This window comes from Erythrolamprus reginae, chromosome 12 (assembly GCF_031021105.1).
Source record: "Erythrolamprus reginae isolate rEryReg1 chromosome 12, rEryReg1.hap1, whole genome shotgun sequence".
NCBI lineage: Eukaryota > Metazoa > Chordata > Lepidosauria > Squamata > Dipsadidae > Erythrolamprus > Erythrolamprus reginae.
Window position 1 is genome coordinate 28,376,254 of NC_091961.1, and position 19,017 is coordinate 28,395,270.

General features: G+C 45.5%; 1 protein-coding gene across 1 annotated transcript in view; it reads left to right on the forward strand.

The window, feature by feature from the left end:
- The window catches only part of JAM3 (junctional adhesion molecule 3), a 51,012-nt gene extending 32,300 nt beyond the window's left edge, over positions 1-18,712 (forward strand). The window contains exons 2-9 of the mRNA XM_070765233.1: positions 1,883-1,948; positions 2,602-2,715; positions 2,852-3,004; positions 9,249-9,451; positions 11,094-11,193; positions 12,929-13,058; positions 16,031-16,085; positions 16,734-18,712. Coding sequence (XP_070621334.1) covers positions 1,883-1,948; positions 2,602-2,715; positions 2,852-3,004; positions 9,249-9,451; positions 11,094-11,193; positions 12,929-13,058; positions 16,031-16,085; positions 16,734-16,769 — 857 coding nt within the window. The 3' untranslated portion in view covers positions 16,770-18,712. The remainder of the gene's footprint in view (positions 1-1,882; positions 1,949-2,601; positions 2,716-2,851; positions 3,005-9,248; positions 9,452-11,093; positions 11,194-12,928; positions 13,059-16,030; positions 16,086-16,733) is intronic.
- The last annotated feature ends 305 nt before the right edge of the window (positions 18,713-19,017 follow it).

Here is a 19,017-nt window from a genome sequence, read left to right on the forward strand (position 1 = left end):
ATCTATTAGGAAAAAGATGATAAATATTTAATAATTTTTGGTAATACAAATAAGTATATTTAATTATTGTTGAAAAGGTATTATGTATAATACATTACATAAGCAAAAACTGATTGAGAGAATTTACTGTAAGATTCCTCTAGATAGAGGCATATGTATAGCATCCTATAACTATCACTGTGCTGTATCTTATGATTCTTGATAAATGTATTTTTTATGCATGCTGAGAACTTATGCACCGAAGACAAATTCCTTGTGTGTCCAATCACACTTGACCAATAAAGAATTCTGTTCTGTCTGCCCTATTCTACTCTACTCTACCCTACCCTACCCTACTCTGCATTCAATTCCACTCCATTCCATTCCTCTACTCTACCCTACTCTACTCTGCGCTCTACTCCTGTACTCTACTCTACTCTACCGTACCCTACCGTACCCTACCCTACTCTACTCTGCATTCAATTCCACTCCATTCCATTCCTCTACTCTACCCTACTCTACTCTGCGCTCTACACCTGTACTCTACTCTACTCTACCCTACCCTACCCTACCCTAGTCTGCATTCAATTTCATTCCATTCCTCTACTCTACCCTACTCTGCGCTCTACTCCTGTACTCTACTCTGCTCTACTCTACTCTACCCTACCCTACCCTACCCTACTCTGCATTCAATTCCATTCCATTCCTCTACTCTACCCTACTCTACTCTGCGCTCTACTCCTGTACTCTACTCTACTCTACTCTACCTTACCCTACCCTACTCTGCATTCAATTCCACTCCATTCCATTCCACTCCTCTACTCTACCCTGCGCTCTACTCTACTCTACTCCATTCTAAATTCTAAGTTCTGTTCTGGCATGGGGCAGCCCAGTCCTCCCAAAACAGTCTACGGAGAGGGGCGGCATACAAATAAAATAAAATAAAATAAAATAAAATCAAACAAACAAAAAAAATAAAACAAAATAAAATAAAATAAAATAAATAAAAATTATTTTATGTATTGCCCTCCGATGCCACTGAGGTTCCTCTGCAAATTTTGAGCCCCTTCATTTGGGAGGAAGGTTAACACTTGGCAATTGGCCACCTGCGTTCCTAGCTCAGGGAGAGGAAGTGTGTTTCAAATCGTGTCCTGTTACTAATCTATAAGTGATAAACAAAGGGACAATGTGGATATCCTGCAATACAGAGCTCTGCAACTTTAAAATGGGTGTGACTTCAATTCCCAGAATCCACCGGCCAGCATGCCTAGTGGATATAGCCAAAGGTGGTGGTGGGATGGCGAAGCTAGGCATTCAGCAGCATTTTGAACAGCCTCGGCCCTTCGTCATCTTTACCCACCTTGGAAGGATGGAAGGCTGAGTCAACCTTGAGCTGGTGGGAATCGAACTGGCAGCCCGGCAAGGTAGCAGAAATAGCCTTCAAGACTGCATTCTAACCAACGTCTACGGAGAGGGGCGGCATACAAATCCAATAAATAAATAAATAAATAAATAAATAAATAAAATAAACGTGCCACCGTGGCCACATTCTGTCAAAAGTGACATAGTTCTCATCAATTTTAGTAAGGACAAAAACGATCACCGGGTGGCACACTTTCTACTCATTTCCTATCAAATGGAGCTTTGTCGCTCGCCGAGTGGTACACTTTCCACTCATTTCCAATTAAATGGAGCTTTGTTGCTTGCCAAGTGGTACACTTTCCACTCATTTCCTATTAAATGGAGCTTTGTTGCTCACCCAGTGGTACACTTTCCACTCATTTCCTATTAATTGGAGCCTCGTGACCCGCCTACCACTGACCTGACCTGATTTATGTTCAAACATGTTTCACCATTGAAAAGCCTTTCATGTTTCTTAACCCGCCTCTCATTTGCTCCCTAGGCTACAGAGTCCTGGCGATAGACCTGATCTCTAAAAATATCAATCCGGTGGTGGAAGAATTTCGACGTAAGTCTAGGGAGCGCGGAAGAGTGCTACCGAGTAGTGGATTGCAGCCAATACGCCTGGGATCGGGGTTCTGATAGCAGAGATTGACATGTGCACGTCTCTCTCTGCCCCGATGCATGTATGCATGTGCCCGCGGAAGATTTCACTTCTGTGCATGCACAGTAAGTGAAATCTCGCACAAAGATGCTCGCGCGCGCAATATTTTGCCGATTCGTGGCGGTCTTTTGCTTCCGTGCATGCGCGGAAGCAAAGAAATCGCCGAAAATCGGTGAAATCTCATGTGCGAGAGCGTCCTTGTGTGAGATTTCACTTGCTAGGCATGCGCAGAATCAAAATCTCGCACTGATGGGCATGTGCACACATGCAACGGTCCCGGAGAGCGCACTGGTAGCAACTGGTAGGTGTTTACCCCCTGCCTGGTACTACCGTATTTTCATCGGTGTCTGGCTTGGCACCCTTTTTACCAGCCCACATCCATTGGCGGGACCCAGGGGAAGAGCCTTCTCTGTGGCGGCCCCGACCCTCTGGAACCAACTCCCCCCAGTGGGTGGGTGTATGTCAAAAATGCAGTTGCAATGGGAGGACACAACTTTGTTCCGGCAACCGTCTCTACCTCTCCTTGTGATGTCTGTTGTGTGTGTGTGTTTTTGCAGAGGCCGAACTCTCCTGCATTATTGCAGCCACCAAAACAGCGAACCCGAGGATCGAATGGAAGAAAATCGGCAGCCAAGGGACCACTTACGTGTATTTTGACGGCAAAGTGCAAGGTAGGAACTCTGGCACGCCAGTATTGGGCTGCAGCCGGTACGGTCAGGCCTGTCTCACTTAACGTTGGGCTCATTTATGGTTGTAAGTCAAGGACTGGGGTCTCAGGGCTTCCTGTCTCCTCCGCTTCTCCCTTAGGTGAGTGGGCGAACCGGGCGCAGCTCAGCAGCAGGAGCTCCCTGACCATTTACAACGTCACCCGAGCGGACAAGGGGATCTACCGCTGTGAGGTCGTAGCTCCCGACGATGCCAATCTGGGCGCGGAAATCAACGTTAACCTGACCGTTCACGGTATGTTTCACGATAAGTGTGGATTAAGCTTCGTAGGCCACGCCTGTTTCCCTTCTATAGGAATCCGGTGTGGAAAGCAAGTTTTTAAGAGTGTGTGTGTGTGTTTATGAGAGAGAGAGACAAAGTGGAAGGGGCAGAGAGAGAAAAAGAGACAAAGAGAGAAAGAGAGATAGAAAGGGAGGAAGAGTGAAAGAGACAAGAGAGGGAGAAAAAGAGAAAGGAAGAGAGACAGGACAGAGAAAAAGGAAAGAAAGGGAAAGAAAAAGAGAGAAAGAAGAGAGAGAAATGAGAAAAAAGAATGAGAGAGACGAGACAGAAAAAAGAGAAAAAGAGAGAGAAAAAGTGGGAGAAGTAGAGAGACAAAAAGGGAAGAGAGGAAGATAGAGAAAATGAAAGAAAGGGAAAGAAAAAGACAGAAAGAAGAAGAAGAGAAAGTGAGAAACATGAAAATGAGAGAGACGAAAAAAGAGACAGAGAAAAAAAGAGAAAAAGAGAGAAAGAAAAAGTGGGAGAAGTAGAGAGAGACAGAAAGGGACAGAGACAAAGAGACAAGAGAAGAAGAGAGAGGAAGAGAGACAATGAGAAAAAAAGAGAGAGAGAGAAAGAGGAGAGGCAGAGAGAGAAAGGGGAAAGAGAAAAAAGAGAGAGAGAAAAAAGAAAAAGAAAGAAGAAAGAAAAAGAGACAGTAAATGAGAGAAAAACAGAGAAGGCAGAGAGAGAGAAAAGAAAAAAGAAAAAGAGACAGAAAGAAAGAGAAAGAAAAAGAAACGAGAGCAAGAGAGAAAAAAGGGAAAGTAAAAGAGAGAAAAGAAGAGAGAGAAAGTGAGAAAAATAGAGAGAGAGAGAGCATCCCAGATCTTGCCCTTACACTCTTCCTCTCCCTTTCTGTATTTGGGTGTACATGCATCCTTGCTAGAATATCACCTGGTCCTCAGAATATTACCTGGTACATGCAGGTTCTTTCACGCAAACCCAGGTGTTCTGTTGTGCTCAATGCCCCCTGCCCTTGATTAGCAGACCCTCCTCGATAACTGAAAGGGTCAGACGTGGATGGACCCCATCCCTTACCTGCACTCAATGGACTTTCCAAAGCTCTGTGTGTGTGTGTGTTTGTGTCCTTTGCATTGTGTAGCTGTTCCCACTGAACCAGATTAATAACGTGACCAACTGGCGGCCCCGTGAGATTAATATGATCTAGCTAAGCTTGTCCTGTAAAACCTTTTATCCCTTTAGCTGGACGTCTTTAACTTTGCAGACTAGGAACGAGGAGCGACAAGGAATAGTCCACTCCTCCGATAGTGGGTTCCTGCCGCTACGGCTAATTGTGCGCAGTTCCCTGGCTTTGGCGCGCGAACGCGGGTTCAAACGCAACTTTGCTTCCTGCACCTGTGCAGGTAGCAAAACCTCGCATGGGAAGGCAGGTGTGCGCGTTTCGGTGAGGGTTTTGTGCTTCCATGCACGCTTTTGTGCAAAAAAACCCACCGAAACTCGCACGCCCGTGTGTCCCCGTGCGAGATTTTGCTACCTGCACAGGTGCAGGAACTAAAATTGCACTCAAAACCGTGCTTGCGCGCCAGAGCCACAGAGCTCTGAGCAATTAGCTGTACCAGCAGGAACCGACTACAGTGGTACCTCTACTTACGAACTTAATTTGTTCCGTGACCAGGTTCTTAACTAGAAAAGTTTGTAAGAAGAAGCAATTTTCCCCATAGGAATCAGTGTAAAAAGCAAATAATGTGTGCGATTGGGGAAACCACAGGGAGGGTGGAGGCCCTGTTTCCTCCCAGGAGATTTCGAGAGGCCCCAGAGAAGCTTCTCCCTGCCTTTTCCGGCCCTGTGTCCTCCCAGGAGATTCCTAGAGAGGCTCCACGGACGCTTCTCCCTGTCTTTTCCGGCCCTGTTTCCTCCCAGGAGATTTCGAGAGGCCCCAGAGAAGCTTCTCCCTGCCTTTTCTGGCCCTGTGTCCTCCCAGGAGATTCCTAGAGAGGCTCCACGGAGGCTTCTCCCTGTCTTTTCCGGCCCTGTTTCCTCCCAGGAGATTTCGAGAGACCCCAGAGAAGCTTCTCCCTGCCTTTTCTGGCCCTGTGTCCTCCCAGGAGATTCCTAGAGAGGCTCCACGGAGGCTTCTCCCCACCTTTCCCGGCTCTGTTTCCTCTCAGGAGATTCCGAGAGGCCCCACGGAGGCTTCTCCCCATCTTTTCTGGCCCTTTTTCCTTCCAGAAGATTCCGAGAGAGGCCCCACGGAGGCTTCTCCCTGCCTTTCCCTGTTACAGTTTTGGAGGGTCAGGTTTGTAAGTGGAAAATGGTTCTTGAAAAGTTCAGAAGTAGAGACGTTTGTAGGTAGAGGTACCACTGCACTATACTCCTCGTATGAAAAGCATTATAATTTCCCCCCTCACTCCCACCTTCCCCCCTCAGCTGAGAGTGATTCACCTTCTTGGTTTTTGTTTCCTGAGATTACAGACTGTTGAAATAGGAGGTTTTCGTGAAGGTATGAATGTGATTTCCGTATCCGCTAAATCATGGTTGGGTTGATCTGCATGAACAAAGAGAATTCTGCTGCCGAGCACCTTCAACCCAGATACTACACCTATTTCTACGCCTGAAAGATTTTGGCAGGATGCGACTCTGCTTTCTCCCAACGTTGCTCCCCCGTGGCGTCTGGAACCACGATTGTGGGTTTGTGACAAACTCTCATTTTCAGCCAGCTAGAGAAATAAATATACAGTGATACCTTGTCTTACAAACTTAATTGGTTCCAGGACAAGGTTCTTAAGGTGAAAAGTTTGTAAGACAAAACAATGTTTCCCATAGGAATCAATGGAAAAGCGGTTAATGCGTGCAAGCCCAAAACTCACCCCTTTTGCCAGCTGAAGCGCCCGTTTTTGCACTGCTGGGATTCCCCTGAGGCTCCCCTCCATGGGAAACCCCACCTCTGGACTTCTGGGTTTTTGCGATGCTGCAGGGGAATCCCAGCATCACGAAAACGAGCGCTTCGCTGGCAACGGAAGTCCGGAGGTGGGGTTTCCCAGCGAAGGGAGCCTCAGTGAAATCGCAGCATCGCAAAAACACCGAAGTCCTCAAAACCTCACCTCCGGACCTCTGTGTTTTTGTGATGCTGCAATTTCACTGAGGCTCCCCTCGCTGGGAAACCCCACCTCTGGACTTCCGTTGCCAGCGAACTGCCCGTTTTTGCGCTGCTGGGATTCCTCTGCTGGGATTCCCCTGCAGCATCACAAAAACACGGAAGTCCGGAGATTGTGTTTCCCATGGAGGGGAGTCTCAGGGGAATCCCAGCAGTGGAAAAACGGGTGCTTCGCTGGCAACGGAAGTCCAGAGGCGGGGCACCCCAGCAGCGGCAGTGGGTTTGTAAGGTGAAAATAGTTTGTAAGAAGAGGCAAAAAAATCTTAAACCCCGGGTTTGTATCTCGAAAAGTTTGCATGATGAGGCGTTTGTAAGACGAGGTATCACTGTACAGTTTAACGCATCGGCCTGTTTGGGGAGCCTGCCGGAGTTGGCTGCAAACCACAATCTCAGATTTCCCCGAAAGAAAAGTCCAATGGATTTCAATGCTACGAGGTGGATCCTGGCTGTATAGAGGAGACAGGAGAACGTAGCATGTTGATTTGCAAGGCTGACCACCCATTTCTCGCTGCTTGCATCTCTTTGCATTAAACCATGGTTTAACTGGATGGCAGGCTGAATGTGGGGAGAGCATGCTTCTTAGCAACCTGGGGTGGGGGGGCAACGCTCACACCTCGCCGTGGATAAATCCACTAGATCACATGCTTTGAGCGCCATCGCGATAAGGTCTCTAGTTCTTTGCTCAGTGTGAGATAAAGCGGCTTTTGACTGAGCTCCCAATGAAATGGTGAAAGACACAACATCTGCTTCTACATATTCTGCAGCATGTGTTGATAACTGTTGATTTTCTGACTTTCCCAAATGACCTTTCCCGAAGCTGGTTCGGGAGTACCGTGGTCCTTGAGTTAGTTAGTTAGTTAGTTAGTTAGTTAGTTGTTTATTTATTTATTTATTTATTTATAAATTAATTTTATTTTTATTTTATTTTTATTTATTTTAATTATTTTATTTATTTTATTTTATTTTTTATTTTATTTTTTTATTATATTTATTTTTATTTTATTTTTATTTTATTTTTATTTATTGATTGATTGATTGATTTGATTTATTTGATTTTTATGCTGCCCTTCTCCTTAGACTCAGGGTGGCTTACAACATGTTAGCAATAGCACTTTTGTACACAGCTAGGCTATTGCCCCCACAATCCGGGTCCTCATTTGACCCACCTCGGAAGGATGGAAGGCTGAGTCAACCTTGAGCCGGTGATGAGATTTGAACCGCTGACCTTCAGATCTACAGTCAGCTTCAGTGGCCTGCAGTACAGCACTCTACCTGCTGCGCCACCCCGGCTCTCTGTAAAGGAGCCCAGAATTTCTGTCCTACATCACAATAATTCGTAAATTCAAGTATTGTGGCCTGCTGGCCCCTCTAGCAGCCAAATCAGAGGAGGAAGAGGAGGACGATGGGATTCAGGGTCAGCATCAAGGCAACCTGATTGGAATCTCCGAGCAGGAAGAGGGAATGGAGCTGCCAGAGATAGAGACAGAGGCTGAGCCTGGGCTATCCATCAGCCCTCAGAGGGAGAGGTCTGGAGGTGGCTGATGAGCAGGAATAAGAACACCTGGGTCCAGTGCCTGATGAGGAGAGGAGAGCAGTGGAAATCTATGGGCCAGTCCTTGGGATGGAAGAGACACCACTCCTAGCAAAGCCCCACTCTAGCTCTGGGGATAAAAGACAGGGGATGGAGATGAATAGGGATGGCAGTGAGAGACAGACAGAGGTTGAACCTGGGCTGGCCATCAGGTCTGGAGGCGGCTGAAGAAGAAGAGTAACAGCCAGGTCCAGTGTCTGATGTGCAGAAGGCAGAGGAGAGAAGAGCAGTGGAAATCTATGGGCTGGTCTTTGGGATGGAAGAGCCACCACTTGTAGCAAAGGCCCACTCTAGTTCTGGAGATAAAAGACAGGGCGTGGAGATGAGTAGGGACGCCAGAGACAGACAGACAGAGGCAGACCATCCACCAGCCCTCAGATGGAGACTCAACAACCCATAGGTTTAGAGGTAGCTGATGAAGAAGAGAAGGAATAGCTGGGTCCTGTGCCTGATGCATGGATTTGCAGAAGGCAAAGAAGAGGAGAGCAGTGGAAATCTATGGGCTGGTCCTTGGGATGGAAGAGACACCCCTGCTAGCGAAGCCCCACCTTAGCTTGTTAGAATAAGAACAGCGGGGTCCAGTGCCTGATGCATGGATGTGCAGAAGGCAGAGGAGAGGAGAGCAGTGGAAATCTATGGGCTGGTCTTTGGGATGGAAGAGCCATTCCGCTAGCGAAGCCCCACCTTAGCTTGTTAGAATAGGAACAGCGGGGTCCAGTGTCTGATGCATGGATGTGCAGAAGGCAGAGGAGAAGAGAGGAGAGCAGTGGAAATGTATGGGCTGGTCCTTGGGATGGAAGAGCCACCACTCCTAGCGAAGCCCCACCCTAGTTCTGGGGATAAAAGACAGGGGGCGGAGATGAATGGAGACAACAGAGAGACAGACGGAAGTGGAACCTGGGCCGTCCATCAGTCCTCAGAGGGAGAGTCAACAACTCCAAAGTCTGGAGGTGGCTGATGAAGAAGAGGAGGAACAGCTGGGTCCTGTGCCTGATGCATGGGTGTGCAGAAGGCAGAGAAGAGGAGAGTAGTGGAAATCTATGGGCCTGTCCTTGGGACAGAAGAACCACTGCTGCTAGCGAAGCCCCACCTTATTATGGGGATAAAAGGCAGGGGCCGGAGATGAATAGTTGGGGCAGACAACGATTCATCCCCGGGCTCGCCGGACTTGTTAGGCAGCGTTGAAACTTTTTCCCGGCGCTCCTAATAAAGGAATCTTTGAGTTAGCTTCAGAGGGTTTGTCGTGTTTGGACTGGGGTTGGGGTGGGGACTGGGTCAGAACACGAAGCACCTACACGACTGGACCTGTGTTTATGACCTTTCATGCGGCAGCCATTTTTGGCTCTGTCGTAACTCCGAATGGCCGCCACGCGACTTGGGCGTTAAGCGAGGTTTACACTCCCCTGTAACCCCCTCCGTTCCACACCGAAGAACACTTAAACCCGAGAGTGGGTGAGGCTGGTAGGTTCACGTCTGACGCGCGTCATCTTCTGCCGTCTTCCCTGCAGTGAAGCCGGTGGCCCCCAAATGTCGGGTGCCGCCTTCGGTCCCCGTGGGGAAACCAGCCACCCTCTACTGCCAAGAAAAGGAAGGGTTTCCAGAGCCAACCTACAGCTGGTACCGGAATGATGAAACGTTGCCCCTCGATTCCAAAACCAGCACGAAGTTCCAGAATTCTTCCTTTACGGTGAACCCCAAAACTGGCTTGTTGGTAAGTCAGGGGTGAGGACAAGGAGAAGCGGGGTAGGGGGGGGATGTCCTTCTTTGGAGAATTCAATTCAATTCAATTCAATTTATTAGATTTGTATGCCGCCCCTCTGCGAAGACTCGGGAAGGGTTTGGGAATAATAACAACAATAATAATAACAACATTGTATTATTATTGTAATAATATTAAATTATTATAATTATAATATTATACTATTATCTAATATATTATAATATAATATATTTTAATTACATAACATAACAACATACCATCACAACACAATATAACATAACATAACACAACACAACAGTATATTCTGTGATTAAGAAGAGCTTTGCAAATTCCGAGGGGCGAGAATATTACGACCGGGACTGATTTATCTCTATGCTTCTGTCCAGTGAATCAAAAGTTCAGGTTTAATAGGTTTTCAATTCCATACAGCACAGAACAAAGGAAGGAAGGAAGGAAGGAAGGAAGGAAGGAAGGAAGGAAGGAAGGAAGGAAGGAAGGAAGGAAGGAGAAACAAAAAAGGAAGAGTGAGAGAGACAGACAAATAGAAAGAAAGAAAGGAGATAAAGAAAAGAAGGGAGAAGGAAGGAAGAAAGAAAGAGAAGAAAGGAAAGAAAGAAAAGAAAAAAAGAGGGAGGGAGAGAAAGAGTGAGAGAGAGAAAGAAAGAGAATGAAGGAAAAAGGAAGGAAAGAAAGAAAGAAAGAAAGATAGGGCAAGGAGGAAGAATGCTGCCTTGGTAGGAAACACATGGGAACCTAGCACGGCAATTAAAAAAAGAAGAATAAAATCTTGACTTCAACTGTTCTTTCCTTTGTTTCTTTTTTTCCCCAAGCAGGGTTGTTTCATTCTCTTGCTTCCTTCCTCCTCCTTTTTTCTTTGTCATGGCAGGAAGCTTACTAACACGCAGCTCATACGCTTCCTTCCCAAGCCAGCGATCCCGGAACAGTTTGGGTTTCCTGCAAAGGGGGGGGGGGGGGGTTCTCTTAGTTGACTTGACATTCTCCCGAGCACAGGAGACCACATTTATGTTATAAGAACATAAGAAGAGCCATGCTGAATCAGGCCAAAGCCGATCGAGTCCAGCATTCTGTGTCACACAGTGGCCCACCAATTGTCCATGGGGATCTTGAGCAGAAAGAGAAGGCAAGACCTTCCCTTTCCCTTGACTCCCAACAAGTGATACTCAAGGGAATCCTGCCTGCCTCAACCAACATAGAAGCGGCACATGAATATCCGTTTCAATAATCACCGATACATTTGGCATCCATGAATCTGTCTAATCCTGCCTTGAAGCTATCCAGGCTGACAGCTGTCACGACCTCTTCTGGAAGTGAATCCCATAAACCAAGGACCCTCTGGATGAAAAAATATTTCCCTTGATTTGTCCTCACTTTCTTACCTATGAGCTTTAGGGAGGGCCCCCTCGTCCTAGTATTGTGTGATAGGGAAAATATTTTTTCTCTATCCACCTTTTCTATCCCATGCATGATTTTATTACACTTCGATCAAGTCACCGCTTCAACGCCGTCTTTCAAGGATGAAGAGACCAAGGCGTTATTTATGTTATTTATTGGACTCAGCTTCTGTGCCGTCCAATCCCAACGGGACTCAACTATTGATTCCTCTCCTGCACAGGCCTTCGAAGAAGTCCAGAAAGGAGACACGGGCCGCTACAGCTGCCGAGCCGCGAACGTCGTGGGAGAAGCGTGGTGCGAAGGGATAGAAATGGAAGTTTGTGAGTAGCGGGGCGACGTGTTCTCACATCGGAGGGCGGAACGGGCGCGGTTCGATTCAGATCGCCGGTAGTCCTCGCTGTACTGCCTGAATTGGGATCTCTTTAAATTTAATTTAAAACTCTTTAATTTCACAGGGTACGGCCAAACTTAACCCTAGTTGCGCTTGGGAAATTGAGCAAGGGGGGGGGAATTCTCGGGGTTTCTAAAGGCCTCGCGGCGCTCTTGACAAATTAGCCATCAATAAACACACATGAACATAAACAATACCTACGTATTATGCAAAAGGGTCATTCAACAAGCCCAGGAAGGGAAACACAAAGACCGAAACTCCTCCCCATCAGTAGTCAACATAAAGTAACTCCAAGTTTAACATCAGATCAACAATGAAGTAAATAAGACCCCAATCAAGAAATTTGCTGAACAAACTAATAGTAAACAGCCTTTCTTTCTTTCTTTCTTTCTTTCTTTCTTTCTTTCTTTCTTTCTTTCTTTCTTGCCTTCCTTCCTTCCCTCTCTTTCTTCCGTTCTCTTTCTGTCTGTCTGTCTTTCCTTCCTTCCTTCTTTCCTTCCTTCCTTCTTTCCCTCTTTCTTCCGTTCTCTTTCTGTCTTTCTGTATTTCCTTCCTTCTTTCTTTCTTGCCTTCCTTCCTTCTTTCCTTTCTTCCTTCCTTCTCTCTCTTTCTTCCGTTCTCTTTCTGTCTTTCTGTCTGTCTTTCCTTCCTTCCTTCTTTCCTTCCTTCCTTCCCTCTTTCTTCCATTCTCTTTCTGTCTTTCCTTCCTTCCTTCTTTCTTGCCTTCCTTCCTTCCTTCTCTCTTTCTTCCGTTCTCTTTCTGTCTGTCTTTCCTTCCTTCCTTCTCTCTTTCTTCCGTTCTCTTTCTGTATTTCCTTCCTTCCTTTCTTTCTCTTCCTTCCCTCCCTCCCCTTTCCTTCCTTCCTAATTTCCCTTCCATCCTTTCTTCTTTCCTTTCCCTTCCTCCTCCCCTTTCTTTTTCCTTTCCTTCCTCCCCCTTCCCTCCCTTTCTGTTCTCTCCTCTTCTTCTTTCCTTCCTCCTTTCCTTTCCTCTTCTCCCCTCTTTCCTTTCCCACCCACCTCGTATCCAATGACTTTGGGTGGCTAAGACTTTCTACTGGATATAGATGGAGTGTAAATTCTTCTACCACCAGTTCTCGTATTTATTTATTTTATTTATTTATTGGATTTGTATGCCGCCCCTCTCCGGAGACTCGGAGCGGCTAACAGCGACAATAAAACAGTGTACAATAGTAATTTGGTATTAGAAATGATTAAAAATACATTAATATAAAAACCAAACATACATACATACATACCATGCATAAAATTGTAAAGGCCTAGGGGGAAAGAGGATCTCAATTCCCCCATGCCTGGTGTCAGAGGTGGGTTTTAAGTTGTTTACGAAAGGCAAGGAGGGTGGGGGCAGTTCTAATCTCTGAGGGGAGTTGGTTCCAGAGGGCCGGGGCCGCCACAGGGAAGGCTCTTCCCCTGGGTATGTATGTACGAGTGACGCTTTTGTGCATGCGCAGAACCGTCCCGGTTGAGTGGGCGGAGCTCCCACCACCAGCGCTACCAGTTCTAAGAACCAGTCGGAACCAAAAGTAACCCACCACTGATATAGATGCTTCAATTGGTAGACGGGGCCGTGAAGGTAGAATATTTTAGAGTCGGGCGCTTAGGAAATGGGGACATGTCAACTGATGCTCCTTTCGCCTCCGCAGATGACCTTAATGTCATTGGGATCGTGATCGGAGTCCTGGTGGTCCTGGCTGTTCTGTCCCTGACTACAGTGGGGATCTGCTGTGCCTACAGGAACGGTTTCTTTGTCCACAACAAACAAAATGGAAACAGGTACAACTTTATTGTCGAGCGCTGGGCTTAGGAACGCAAAGGAAATACGTGCGCAGATACCAGGGTATAACATTTATTTTGTGCTGTTCGTGAAAAGAAGGAAAAAGGGGAAAAAAAAAAAAGAAATATGGCCAATGGCAAATTGTGTTATGAACAGAAACACTCCAAAAATGTTGACGTACGTTGCTCAGAATCTTCCTTTCCTGAAAAAGTTTTTTTTGGGTTGTTGCTTCTTTTCTTTATTCATCCTTCTTTGGTAGAAAAGCACTGGGCGACTGGAAATGCTACGTAGAGAAAGAAATTCAGTCTGGAACGGCGCCAAAAGAAACAAGATTAAATGTCATTCATCCTGCGTTCCCGTAGACAGTTTAGGGACGAGAATAGAGAACTGAGAACAATTCTTGACCAGGGTTTTTATATCACTTTGGCAATGTAATGTAATTTTGGTCCTTGCAAAAGAAAGAGAGAATGAGAGAGAAGGAAGGAAGGAGGGAAGGAAGGAAGGAAGAGAGAGGGGGGGAGGGAGGGAGGGAAGGAAGGAAGAAAGGAAGGCAGGAAAGAAAGAAATAAAGGGTGGGAGGGAGAAAGGGAAGGAAGAAAGAGGGAGGGAAGAAGGGAAGAAAGACAGAAAGACAGAAAGAAAGAAAGAAAGAAAGAAAGAAAGAAAGAAAGAAAGAAAGAAAGAAAGAAGGATTTTATGTCACCTTAGCAATGTCAGGACAGATTTAAATGTTGGTCATTGCAAAAGGAAGGAAGGAAGGAAGGAAAGAAGGAAGAAAGAAAGAAGGAAAGAAAGAAAGAAAGAAAGAAAGAAAGAAAGGATTTTATGTCACCTTAGCAATGTCAGGACAGATTTAAATGTTGGTCATTGCAAAAGGAAGGAAAGAAGGAAAGAAAGAAAGAAAGAAAGAAAGAAAGAAAGAAGCGAGTTTAGGGAGGAGAATAGAAAGCCGAGAAAAAATCTTGACCATGTCACTTTAGCAGTGTTAGAGTAAGTTCAATCAATCTGTTGGCCTGAATTTACTGGCATTGGACAAGTAACCGGGATCTCCAAATTTCCTCTTTCCTTGGATCTCTCTGTTGGATGAAAAGAAATGAGCATCGCCTGTTGGACCAGCAATGCTAAGTACCAAAGCCACAGCTGGCTTCAAAATTGTCCCTAGCAGGAAATAACCACACCAGGAAGAGGAAAAACATGCCAACGCCAGCAAAGAGCGATAACCGTTCCTTTTTCAATTGATTCAGCTGACTCATGCGTTGAAGATGATGGTACTCTGTGATCTTTCGTCTTCTCTTGGGAAAAAAACATTGAAATTGCAAGGATTTCCCTTTCGGATCGTCTTTGTAATAGAAGTCTACGGATATTCTGTCATCCAAGCCAAGCCAAGCTTTTTTTCAAAAGGCAATTGGACATTCTGGTGCTTCCTTGAAGACATTTCACCTCTTCTTTTTTTAAAATATATATTTATTAAATTTTTCCATTTTTTTTAAAAAAAGTACATGATCATATTTACAGATGAATCTACATCATACAGTGCTACCTCGATTCTCGAACGCTTTGGTTTTCGTACATTTTGGATAACGAACAAAATTTTCTGCAAAAATTTGCTTCGGTTTCCGAACAAAAATTCGGACACTGAACAGAAAATTTTGTTTACTATCCAAAATGTAAGATCCGAGGGGACGAGGTGAGAGGGAATGGGAGTCGGAATCCCGACACGCCCCTCCTGGCCGCTCTCTTAACAGCCTCCCAGTCTCTACCTTGTAACTGCTCCAAGCTGCAGGAAGGGTAGGGCTGGCTGCAATACCGGCAGCTTCGGGGGGCTCCTTTCCACAGCGGTTCAGTTCGTTACCTCCAGGCAGCTGCAACATTTTTTTTTCCCAGCGGCGGCGGCTCCGGCGGCTTCCCTTCGAGGAGCAGCAGCAGCATCAGGAACGTCACGTGATGAAGGGAAGCCGCCGGAGCCGCCGCCGCCGGGAAAGAAAAAGTTGGTGCAGCTGCCTGGAGGTAACGAACTGAACCGCTGTGGAAAGGAGCCCCCCGAAGCTGCCGGTATTGCAGCCAGCCCTACCCTTCCTGCAGCTTGGAGCAGTTACAAGGTAGAGACTGGGAGGCTGTTAAGAGAGCGGCCAGGAGGGGCGTGTTGGGATTCCGACTCCCATTCCCTCTCACCTCGTCCCCTCAGATCTTTATCCCATAGGAAATGGAGGAAATACTGTAGATTTAATTGGTTCCCAGCAAGTCAATGGGCTGGGAACCAATTAAATCCATTTCCATTATTTCCTATGGGATAAATTAATTCGGTTCTTGACCAAATCGGTTCTCAACCACACTTCTGGAACGGATTGTGGTCGAGAACCGAGGTACCACTGTATATACATTCCTATCTTTTAATTGCTTTTGAATTTCTTAATATTTTATTTCAATGCTTCTTTTAAGTTTCTTTTTTTTGTCCATTGGTACCATTTTGTCCAGGTTTCATAATAGTCCTTGCAGGCAGTGGGACATTTACATTCTTTTCAGGGTTCCGCGACCCCTTAATATAATTCCTCATGTTAAGGAATTCTGGGAGCAGGTCCACAGGTCTTAAAGTTGTCGGAGGTCACCTCTTGGTTTACGTAATGGAATTCAACTGATCCTTATTGGGAGCTGGGAAAACCACGCCTTATTAAACCACAAAGAGTTACTTTTTACTAAATGATAAAGATGTTATAGGTACAGATCTATCTGTGCATAAAAATCTATCAACTTGTGGCCAGAACAACATTGGTGCTGGATACCCGTTAGCAGACGTCAAAAGGGGTTGGATTTAGACCATTTGTGGGAACGCAAGGACTCTAGGCTTATTCCTCTCTTCACTCCACCCCCTTTTAGTTCTGCCTGTCCTTCTCATGCAAAGGAGGAGATACAGTTTTTGTTGTTGTTGTCTTCAGTTGATACGGTCCAACTAAACATTGCCTTCCCTTCCCAGCTACAAGACTCCGGCAAAACCAGATGGCGTGAACTATATTCACACAGATGAGGAGGTAAGGGGGTCTTCTTAGAGCAGTATTTCTCAATTATTTTCTGTTACGCCCCCCCTAGGAAGAAGTAAACATTTAACGCCCCCTCCATTCTCCGCTGGGACGATTGTTTGCAATATTTAGCACAGTTGTTGCTGGAAACTCAAGCGGTTTTTGCTGCGTGATTGGGGTGAAATGTGTTTAAGTGACGCCTTAATTTATTTCGCTTCATGCTGTCCACTGCTAACATTTTTAGACACAGTAAACATCCTGGTCTTTCCTCGCCTCCCACCGTAGTCACAGTGAAGCCAAGCGCTACATAGGCTTCGTCATATTTTCTCGTCTTAGCTTTCGGGAGACTTACGTTTGTCTCATTATCTCTGTCTCTCTCCTCCTTTCTTTCCATCCCTGTTAAATATTTTTTCCATGGGGTTTCTTAAGGGTTTGTTATCTGCATTTCATATTTCCTGTTCTGTGCTGTGTGCTATTGTTCGACTTTCGCGGGCAGTCTCGGAACGCATCCCCCGCGAAAATCGAGGGAACACTGTATATCCCCAACCCAACCCAACAGACGGACAGGTGATATAATTTAGGCAAAGCAGAGGAGGGAGATACGCAACCAACTTTTTCCTCCTCCTCTCTTATACATACTGTGCTGTGTTTTTGCTGCAGGGTGATTTCAGACACAAGTCCTCGTTCGTGATATGAACCAGCAGAGACACTTTGGATTTTGGCCCGGCGGGGAGAGGAGAGGGCAGAAAAATCTTCACCTTGCAAGGGGCGATCGCTGATGTGTGTGTCTTTCAACTTGTCTCTTTTTAAAAAAAAACTCATTTACAGGCATGCGGGCGCAATGGCCTGTGATCGGCTCCTGGTTTTTGAAAAGAAAACTCTCTTTTTTGTGGTTGCCAAAGCCGAGCCCTGGATTTTTTTTCACTGCCAAACTGCTGTCTTCCACTCCAGAAGTGACTGTTTCCAGCACTGCAGGTCTCTCTCTCTCTCTGTGTCTTTCTCTATCTTTCTCTCTCCGGGGGGAGGCAAGGAGACCGTTGCTTCGATTTTTGGCAGGAGGAAAAAATCGCTTCTATTAAAGTCTCCGGGGAATCATTCCGCAGGGCATTCAAGGTAGCAGAGCTGCCTCTCCTACTCTTACACGAACGTAGCCTCAGAGACAAACTCTATAATCACAGATTTTGATGCCCCTTGGCGGGACAGGTCACACACGGCAATCGTCTCTTTGGGTTGCTAAACAACAACAGACAACAACACCACCACCACCACAACAACAAAAAGCCAACCCTTCTGACTTTTGGATCTGGTTCCCGGGACCGAAGACCGAATTATTATTATTTTTCTACTTGTTCTTCTTTCGTTTGTAGAATTCTGCAGTCTAATTATTTTCCTTCTCTTTTGTTGTTGTTGTTGTTGTTGTTGGGGTTTTATTTTGGCAAAAGATGTATTTTGATTACTTTTTTTTTTTTTAAGTCATTTTTTTTCCTGTTCTTAATTTAAAATGTAAATAGGTTGGTAGGCCAAATGGTGTTAATTTGTAATAACTTAGTGAACTTTACAGGGTTTCCAATCTATGCTTTCCAGGACTGATCACAACCATATCAGTATTAACCGAAAGTGCAGTGTGGCAAAACACTTATTTCCTTTCGTGGGGTAGTTAATTATTTCCCCCCTTGCAGAAAAATACTAGTGCTAGCAAGAGCATAAAGGGAAGGCATTGGGTGTGGTTTGAATTGTTTTGTAAGTGAAAGGGAACTTGGGATCCGACAAGATGCACAAAAGAGAAATTCCCAAATCATTTGAGGGGTGCTCCAAAGTTACTAAGGGGTGCTCCAAAGTTACTAAGGGGTGCTCCAAAGTTACTAAGGGGTGCTCCAAAGTTACTAAGGGGTGCTCCAAAGTTACTAAGTTCTAAATCTTGAATGGGTGCTTTAGGTCTTGGAAAGGCTAAACCATACAACGGTTTTCAAATGAAGCTCCATAATTTAGCCAAGCCAAAAACAGAGGAGGCTGATCTTATGCATTATCTCCCTTTTGGACCAATTCCACTTATCTGGTCCATTGAAGAAAAAGAGGAATGAGAGAATGGAGTGCAGTTAAATCCGCATTTCTCTATTTTTTTCTGATCGGGTAAGCATCGGAGCTGACAACTTATCTGGCTTATAAGGGAGCAATTTAATTTCTAGCAGTTCCCACAGCCTTCTCTGATCTACAGCAGGAGTATTTAACCTTGGCAACTTTTAAAACTTGTGAACTTCAATTCCCAGAATTCTCTATCCAGCCATGCAAAGCTGGCTGGCTGGCTGGGGAATTCTGGGAGTTGAAGTCCACAAAAAAAAGTTGCCAAGCTTGGATACCCCTTGTTATACAGCAAGGATCATAGGATTTGCTGTGATGGAAAACATGTTTTTGTTCCTGCCCAAAACACGATCTATTTTTTAGGGATGATTTTTTCCCAAGTTCATAGTCTTCATTCTGAACAGAAACAGTATTATTATTGTTATTATTTTATTACCTACAATGATGTAGGACCAGGTTTGTTGACCTTCTGTATTAATCTGCCTTAGAATATCCAACGCAATGGATCGGTTTGCTTTCTCTCTCTATTTTTTGTTTTTAAAGGAAGTTGAGAAGAGAAATCATTGGTGCATTTCATTTCTGTTCACCAGTTTTAAATTCCAAGGGTAAAGTGGCGCTAAAGTTAGGGGCGGGGAGCTTTCACAAGGCACCCCAATCCAGCTAACTTGGGTTTGATTTTTAACCGCGGCTACCTCGGCATTCGACCAAAGCACGGTGTTTTATCTACTGCCAATTTTTTTTTTCTTTCTCCCTGTCAACTTTTAAAAGGTTGCCTTCTGGATCAAAATGGCTTTCCCCTTTGCCTTAGTCGGTGAATGCACTAAGCTTTTCCAAGGCTGCTTCTCTGACGCCCAAAAGAAAGAAA